Source organism: Electrophorus electricus, chromosome 20 (genome assembly GCF_041902795.1).
Source record: "Electrophorus electricus isolate QZ-2024a chromosome 20, ASM4190279v1, whole genome shotgun sequence".
NCBI classification, from domain to species: domain Eukaryota; kingdom Metazoa; phylum Chordata; class Actinopteri; order Gymnotiformes; family Gymnotidae; genus Electrophorus; species Electrophorus electricus.
Genome location: NC_137516.1, coordinates 2377467 through 2385995, shown reverse-complemented (window position 1 = coordinate 2385995; position 8529 = coordinate 2377467). Strand labels below are relative to the sequence as shown.

General features: G+C 43.2%; 1 protein-coding gene across 4 annotated transcripts; it reads left to right on the top strand.

Moving 5' to 3' along the window:
• Positions 1–57: 57 nt before the first annotated feature.
• On the top strand, positions 58–8409 carry LOC113588680 (synaptobrevin homolog YKT6-like). 4 transcript variants are annotated; one of them, XM_081703619.1, is made up of 13 exons: positions 58–180; positions 500–620; positions 723–805; positions 932–1032; positions 1203–1307; positions 1398–1463; positions 1719–1820; positions 2116–2218; positions 2896–3392; positions 4372–4420; positions 4505–4573; positions 7593–7680; positions 7771–8409. In XM_081703619.1, the coding sequence occupies exons 2-8, from the start codon at positions 517–519 to the stop codon at positions 2149–2151; spliced, it is 597 nt and encodes a 198-aa protein (XP_081559745.1). In that variant the 5' UTR covers positions 58–180; positions 500–516; the 3' UTR covers positions 2152–2218; positions 2896–3392; positions 4372–4420; positions 4505–4573; positions 7593–7680; positions 7771–8409. The 4 variants fall into 4 exon arrangements, with proteins under 4 accessions (XP_081559745.1, XP_081559747.1, XP_026883763.2 ...); XM_081703621.1 differs by having other exon boundaries at positions 2116–2776; XM_027027962.3 differs by having other exon boundaries at positions 2116–3392.
• Positions 8410–8529: the final 120 nt, after the last annotated feature.

The following is an 8529-nucleotide window of genomic DNA, read 5'->3' as shown; positions in this document are numbered from 1 at the left end:
ACGCACTGCAGTAAAGGAGTTTGCCCGGAGGAGTTTGACATGCGCACTGTTTACCTGTGTTGTCATAGTAAGCTGGGCGTCTATCGTGAGAGCAGGTACAAAGGGAAAAGGTGTCGCATTTCGTTATGGACGTTGATAATTAGCCGTTGCAAGCGACCGTGCCGTTTTATTTCCACACGGGTGAGGGTCAATTGTTTGAACGAACTCTTCCAGTCCAGTTTCTCGAGAAAGGAAGGTCGTTATGTAGCTAGATAGCATCTTCTACCGTAAAAGGGCTGATGACGTGATAGGATACGACCTGTCTTCAAGATGTGCATCAGGAGAACAGGAAATAACATTAAGGGACATCAGTGGAAATTTAAGCATAATAAGACCAGAAAACCTAGCTAGTACTGTAAACGGCTCTTTTTATTTAAAAAAAACCCAACTAAATATCCACCTAAATTAAGCTTACTCAGTTTTTAACGAAACAATTTTAACACAAGGTTTAATTTCACAGGTGTTTGTACTATCACAATGAAGCTGTTTAGTCTGAGCATCATGTACAAAGGTGACTCCAAACCCAGGCTTCTTACAGCAGCCTATGACTTGTCCTCATTCAGCTATTTTCAAAGATCCAGGTAGGCTTGCATTTCCAGCCATTGTGCCGACAGCGAACTTTTCGTTGTGTCTTTAACCTGAATGTGTGTGTGTGTGTGTTCACATGCGTGTGTGCGAAACAGCATACAAGAGTTCATGGCATTCACCGGTAGCCTCATAGTTGAGCGTTCTGTGTTTGGAAATCGATCCTCAATTAAAGAGAAAGGTGAGCGTGCAAGTTCCTTTGTGCCAAGTGGTACTGCAGATGCATTTTTTAAAATGCATAGAATCATTGTGTGTGTGTGTGTGTGTGTGTGTGTGTGTGTGTGTGTGTGTGTGTCCCCTTTATCAGACTATATGTGTCATGTGCACATACGTGACGATGGTCTTTGTGCTGTGCTCATAGCAGACAGCGAGTACCCAGAGCGAGTGTGTTTCTCTCTCCTCGACAAGGTGTGTAACAGTTAATGTTATTTGCTAGTCTATTTCTGTAAGGTGTATCATTAAGAGTTCTGTATACTAATGTCAGTGTCTGCGCTGTCAAGGTGATCTAAGGCCAGGCATGGGGCATGCATGTGAGTTTAAAGGTTGTTTTTTTTTTCATTTTCATAATGTGTTTTAAGGTGTTGGATGAGTTCTCCAGACAGGTGGATGACCGCGAGTGGACGACTGGAACTCCGGAGAGCATCCGCTTCACTCTGCTCGATGAGTACATCAGCAAATACCAGGTTAACACAAACGCACAAATGGAATGCATTACCCTTTAGTTAATGCTGAAGCACAATGTTGTGAGACGGTTGGACCTGATAATTTTACAGAACCCCAGAGAAGCGGACGCACTAACTAGACTTCAGGCAGAAGTCGATGAGACAAAGATCATTTTGGTGAGATGTTTTATTGCTTGGACGCTAGGTTCATAAAGCAGAACATGATTTTTGAGGCAGTTTTGATTTGCAGCACAGTGTGGGCAGTTGGAATCTGCTCTGAGATGTGCAGTGCTATTTGAGATAATAGATAAGTACAGCTCTCCATTAGTTGTGATGTCTTGACTCACTATGGCTGAACTGTGGTGTTCACATATGCCATATTGAAGAGTCATGCATGGGTCATGTGCATACTGTTTTGTTTGTCCCCAACAGCACAACACCATGGATTCATTACTGCAGAGAGGGGAAAAGCTAGATGACCTGGTGCAGAAGTCAGAGGATCTGGGACAAACATCCAAAACCTTTTACAAAACCGTAAGTCAGAGGATCTGGGACAAACATTCAAACCCTTGTACAAAAGCATAAGCTTTCTGTTGGCCATGTTATGCGTATTAAAACACAGCAGGTGTGATCATGCACAGGTGTATGTCACAAAAGCTTCAACTCAATTATCATTTAACTTAGTTAGTTTTATGGGGGTTTTTTATATAAGAAGGCATTGAATACCTAAGACTTCTGCCACCTTGTAATGATGTTGCTGTCTATCATCTGAAGCCTTTGTTGAGTCTTGTCTTGTATAAACATGTGTGTTACTTGAACTTCTTTTCAGGCTCGGAAACACAACAGTTGCTGCAAGATGATGTGATTTGTCTCAAAGATCAACTGAGGATGTTTTTGCATCAACACATCCATGAATGCATTTCTATAGTCAGGTTTGTTTGTTTTGTGTCTTTAATCAGTGTTAGAAATGATTTCTTTCACTCTGGTAAAGCCAGAAAATCTGTAAGTTTGCATAGGTCCATTTGCACTCACTGGCATTGCACAGAGTCCGTTTTGGGAAGCCTCTTTTGGAGCGCTAAGAGAAGCATGCTCCTCTGAGATCTGGAAACGTTTAATGTTATTTTTGAATGTGGATGACACTGGCAGCAGTGCAGATTATTTGATGTGTACATCAAATAATCAGAAAATTACAAGCAGAAAATTCGCAGGAAGTTCCTGAAAAGCTGCTATATGGGTGGGAGTAAGCAGTTTCATTGTGTGTGTGTTTGTGTTTGTGTGGGGGGGGGGCTAGATGATTGGTTAATGTACAATCAATTTGTGCCTAGTGGGAGAAATCGAGACATTAGATGTGTATAGTTTAAAAAATCGAATCTTTATTGTTTTCAGTTTCATTTGCTCTTGGTTTTGTTCTCCTCCTCTTTTGCCTTGGGTTGTTTGTCTTTTTGTCCCTTTGCCTGCTTGCGGAGAGGAATGTTTTTGTTTACACTAGTGTAAGTAAACCGTAGCTTCTGTTTACAGTGCTGCTAAAGGGTTACTGACATTGTTTGACCATGCAGGAGAGTGATCCGGGTTACTGAAATGTATGTGTTGTTTTTCCCCTTGTTTTCAGTTCCCTTTTTCCTAAGTGATGGGTTAATGGTGTTAAGTGCACACCCTCCTGCAACCATCTTTGTTCCAGTTTTGTTGTAACGCTCAGTTGGCGTGTTGGTCATAACTGTTTACAAACGATACAACTTGCAACCGAAAACTGATTAAAGAGATTTTATCTGATGTCTCCGTATTTCATTCCGTTGTCAAATGGTTCTGGCCCTTAGCCAGACATCCCCAACCCACCTCATTTGCAGTGTTTGGTAACTGCGCACTAGTCACGCCCAGCACAGTGCGGTGTCCTATGCACACTCCCAGTAGTTTACGCACCTCCTGGCCGCTTCGTTCCTGGTTATTAAAGGTAGGGCATGTGTGCCGCCAGCGGAAGCCTCACAGCTTTGAAAGGGGCCCCGCAGATGATCACGGGGCGGTAAACCGGGCGCAACGTCACGCGCGAGCATGTGGCCGGAGGTGCGAAACGGCACGGTCCTCGAGCTGGGGGAGGGCAACGAGTCGCAGGTAAAAGCCGAGACATTTCAACCCCAGGGGTTGTTCCTCGGGCGGGTCGCGCCTGTGCTTGTGTGGACTGGACTGATCAGTCGTGCGCTTTTCAAATTAAGGGGGGGAGTATGAGCTGAAAGAATACTGTTTAGTACTGTTTTACACGAATTACTGTCGGGCCACGTTGTTTCTACGTTTTATATGTATAGAGAGAGCAGAGCGACGTTCAAGTTCATGTGTCTCAGACCAAGATTGCGCAACCTTCACCGTTTTGCTTTTTCTCCAATTTCCTGTCCTCGAGCATGTTTTGGAAACCCACAGTAATTACATACTTTATCATGATCAAACAAGTGTGCCGGTGCGTGCTCTCCCACGCGAGGGCTTTATTTTCCCCTTGCAGTTCTCACGTTAGCTTCTCTAGGTGTTACAGCTAATGAGTGCCGCCTCAGAACTGTTGAACGGTTTATTGTAAGAACTGTGCAGGAAGGAGTTTCATGACTGGTGTCCACTGGTGTAGACCATCTGCCAGACTACTTACACAAATCAGCCATAAAGGCCCAAAACAGTCAATCTGCTCTTTCTTCAGCACGCCCAGCCTCTGAACTCTACCATTAGCAGTGACCCCCAAAATGACAAATAATTCTACAGTGTATATATAGTTGTATTGCTTAATTTCATTAAACGTGCAACTTTGAGGAAAAACAAGAATAAACATACATGATCTTGGTGGTAATAAATGTACTTTGGGGACTGTAATCTTGAAATCTGTGTTGAATAAAGTGCATTTGACTTTGACCCTCCCTTCCTTCAGAAGAGGAAACACCCCATGAAAGCATTTGTGTTATGAGGAACAATCCATGGGGCTCCTGTTGTGACTGGCCTGACTGTAACTCTGCTGTCTGCTTAATGGCCCAGTCTGCTTGTCCTGGTGATGCTGTGATCAGTGACGGCCCTCCTCTCTGTGACCTGTGATTTCCGATGTCACTCTGCTTCCCAGGTCGTGGTCCCTGCCCCTGTCTGGCTTCCCCTTACCTCCCTCAGAAATGGTAACTGTTCAGACCCTACACACCTTTGACATTAGAGTGAGCACATCGCTCTCCTGTAACTCCATGGCATCTTCCTCTCACCAGGTTCAATGGTGGCATCTCCTTCACCTCTCACCGAGACCCCTCTACACAAACGCAGTGGGATTATACCAGGTAAACTCTCACCGAGACCCCTCTACACAAACGCAGTGGGATTATACCAGGTAAACTCTCACCGAGACCCCTCTACACATGGTGGGATTATACCAGGTAAACTCTCACCGAGACCCCTCTACACATGGTGGGATTATACCAGCTAAACTCTCACATAGGCTTTTGGCACCAGCATTCCAGCCAATCATCACCCACTATGCACCTCGCCACATGCCCACCTCTTTCAGGATCTTTGTCCTTAAGTGTCGTGCTGCGAAAGTGGTAGTTTTTAGACGTGTAGGTGATATGTTCTAATACATGGGTGATGTGGTGTAGCGGTTGTACAGTAGTGACTAGAGATGGTGTTTCTATGTGCAAATGTGTCTGGCTGAACTTTACCTGTCAGTGATTGGTGCATTTCTATCTTTCTTCCTGTCTCTGTTGACTATTTGACACGTGCGCATGATGATGAGACTGATAAGTCGCTGTTCCTTTTTTCTCCTCTCCCGACTCTTCCTCTCTCGCTGTCTCCTGTTCACATTACCAGCCTGAAGTGAATCAAATCCAGTTTTGTTTTTTTTCAAATGCACAAATTAGATTTTTCAGGGCTGTGTGAATTTTGAATCACTTTCATATGTGGTGAGTGCTGCAACAACGTATCAGTGTGCGCATGAATGCTGTTTTGGAGAGCAGATGCATTCACATTATAGACAGGTTCAGCTCACCTGCCGTTAGGAGTGGGAACCATCAAGATGGGAAAATCCAATCTGGGCAACAAACACAAAAAAAATCAGAATTAAACATTGTGGCTTGTAACGTCACCGTAGTGTGTTAATTGCCTGTCGATTCTGGTAAGAGTATGAGTTCTGTGTTTGTGTTTTTTTGTTTTTTGGTTTGTTTTTTGTTTTCCTTTATAATCAAACTCCACAGACATCAGTAGCTGTGTGTGTGTGTGTGTGTGTGTGTGTGTGTGTGTGTGTGTGTGTGTGTGTGTGTGTGTGTGCGCGCGTGTGTGTGCGTGTGGTGTCACTGGCCCAGCTAATCACCTGGTTGGCTCTAAGAATTAGCAACAAGGGTGCTACCATGAAAATATCACACTGGCCCCCACCCCCTAATAATCTAACACTTTTTAGGGCTCTTGTCAGTCACAGGGTCTCAGAATCATTCTAAACTTTCACCCCCTAAAGTGGCCCTGATTAGCTGGGGGAAAACGCTTTCAAACAGTAGCTTTTCAAGCTATAAACAAGGGATAAAAAGTAACTAACCTACAACCAAGCTACTCTCTTAAAAAAACAAAAGTTGTTAACTACATTACAGGATACTGAAGAAACGGTAGTTAGCCACAACAATTAATTAAATGTGTTTATTGTAAATTTCAAACACATTAAGAATAACAGTTTTTAAAGTAGAATGTTGACCCATATTTATTTGTGCAATGAATAAAAAACTTTGTCCATAAAAACAGTTATTCTCTCATATCACACATTTTGTTTTGATTATTTAATGTGACATTACATTCACAATGTTTATCTAATCTGGATTTTTTACTATGTTAGCTATCTAGTTAGTTAGCTAGATAAGACAGCACATGTTTTGCCAAACTGCACACTACTTGAGAAATGATTGCAGCCACGTTACTGGAAAGTACTAAAGCAAGTGCCTTCACTACTTCACTTAGACAAAACTGCTTTTCTCTCTGGAAATGCTAAAACAGCTGTTTAAACTTGGCATGAGGCCAGCAGTGCCAGAGGAAATGAGCACAATTATTTATTTTATGAACTTTCAAGTGAAATGTTTTAATGTAGATGGCTACATGTGCTGGAGAGCTGTCTGTGTCTTATACTGACACTGATTAAAAGCTGTTAACTCACCCACTGTCTGAGGGAGTTGCATAGTCATTGTATAGGAGATCCGGTTTTGTTATTTTGGGAACTAAAAGCTATTACGGTTGCTGGTATGAAGCTAGCCTATTCTTCCATGAATATTCAGTTGAACCATACTGTTGTAGCAACAAGGCTCTGAAAAAAACAAACAAACCACAACCCAACATTGAGCCCCATTCCATACCAGACAATCTTACCAGTTTAGCAGGTGTTTTTTATTTACCTGCAATGTGAGGGTTTGTATTGGAGACATGTCTGTTCCTGTGTGCTGTGTATTCCAGCAAATCTTCACACACATTTGAGCAGAAGCACTAACTGAGGGCGATGGTCCCGACCATGGCAAGATCCACATACCTTCACCTTTGATTGGCTTCTAGGCTGGGAGTTCGCCTTGGGATCTGTACATGGGAGAGGGGAGGAGAAGAGGAGAGTTGTGAAGAGGGTGGGAGTCGAGGGGAGTTGAGGGAATGGAGCTCTAGGGTCTGGCACTGGTAGATGGCTTGACTCTGTGCAGTTCTTCTCTCCTCCAGTTTCTAGACTGTATGTCTGTATGTCCTACTTTAAGACTGCATCTGTGTGCTCCACTTTTTTGCTTGGCACAAAATCAGGTTTGGATTTTGTTCTGCGGTTAATTTGTGTTCTTCTAAATCTTAGAGGCCCATTGCAATTAATATGATGCATGTTGTGCTGTGAGTTAGTCATGCACTTTTAAAGGAAACACTACTATCAAAAATGTTTCACATTGAGAAGATAAACAAAAACCTTATTTCTTATACAGTCAAGATATACACAACCTACTTTCTTATCGCGTCAGGCCCTGGCCTGTGGAAAACACCCTCGGCACCTGCAGCTAGGATCTGTTCCATGAGGGGAAGTTGTGACGTGTCAAAGCACAGTTGCTGCTGTTGCCTTAGTCTGAGAAGCTACTGACCCTCTGACACCTGTGTGCATTTTAGGTCCGCAGTAGCTCCCACTCTGCGGTAGTGGAGTGGAGCTTTGGTAGTTTATGTTCTCAGAGGTGCATGAGCTCTGAGGGCTTTAGTTGTTTGTGCTCTCGGAAAGCTGTAAGCCTCGAGATGACGCAACAGTGGTAGTGAAGTTGTGTGTGAGGAAGGGCAGTAATTAGTTTGTTTGTATGTGTGTGTGTGTGTCCACAGGTTTAATAGCTGCTGCTTTGTTCATAACCTTCCTACTGGCTCTGTACACAGTTCTGTGGAAGTGCATGGTCTCCCCAGCAACAAAAAGGTGAGGAAGGAACAACATGCTTGCGTTTTTTTGACATGTGTCAAATGTGTGTGGCATGGATCTCTGTCTGTCTGTCTGTCTGTCTGTCAGGGGGAAAAGGACGCGGGGCCTGAAGAGCGTAAGGAGAGCAGTCTGACATGCAGACTCTTGGAATAGCACTTATGCTGGCTGACATTTTCTGATGGCGCACCTTCATAAACAGAGCTAAGGAACCCTCTGTACTTCTGGTCTGAGGGTTCTCCAAGGCAGCTCTGATCTCTGCAGAGGTCAGAGTTACGCAATGACTAAAACATCAAAAGCACTGGATGTTGGACTATGAGACAGGTTGTGAACTTCAACCAAAAAAACCTTTTTTTTTTAAATTGACATATGATTTGTCTCTACCACCACTAGATGGCAGTAGTCCATATGTTTAAAACACAGCAGAAGACTTTTGTCAGCCAAAGTGTTAGTTCCTGGACTTGGAGATCAGCAGAAAAGATCATCATTAATGCACAGTTAACAAAAGTGGAAGCCCTTGTAAATATTCTGTAGCAATAATACTGGTTTGGAATAACGATGCTGGTTAGTGGATGGAGGTTCCAGTTGGTTTGTGGATGAGGATCTGGAGGTCGTTGCTCAGGGTGTGTCTGTGGTGCGCGCGTGTGTGCAATGCCACCTACCATTTTATTGCATTATTACTCTATTTTGTGTGTGCAATATATAAATAAAACAGGTGGTGTGACAGTAGTTTTGTATGGTTTCATGTTTTATTTTATACTGTTTCATTTCACTGGAGGAATATAACATTCTAATATCTTAAGGATGGTTAAATCTTGTACACATTTCAAAGTGTTTCAGGCATGACGT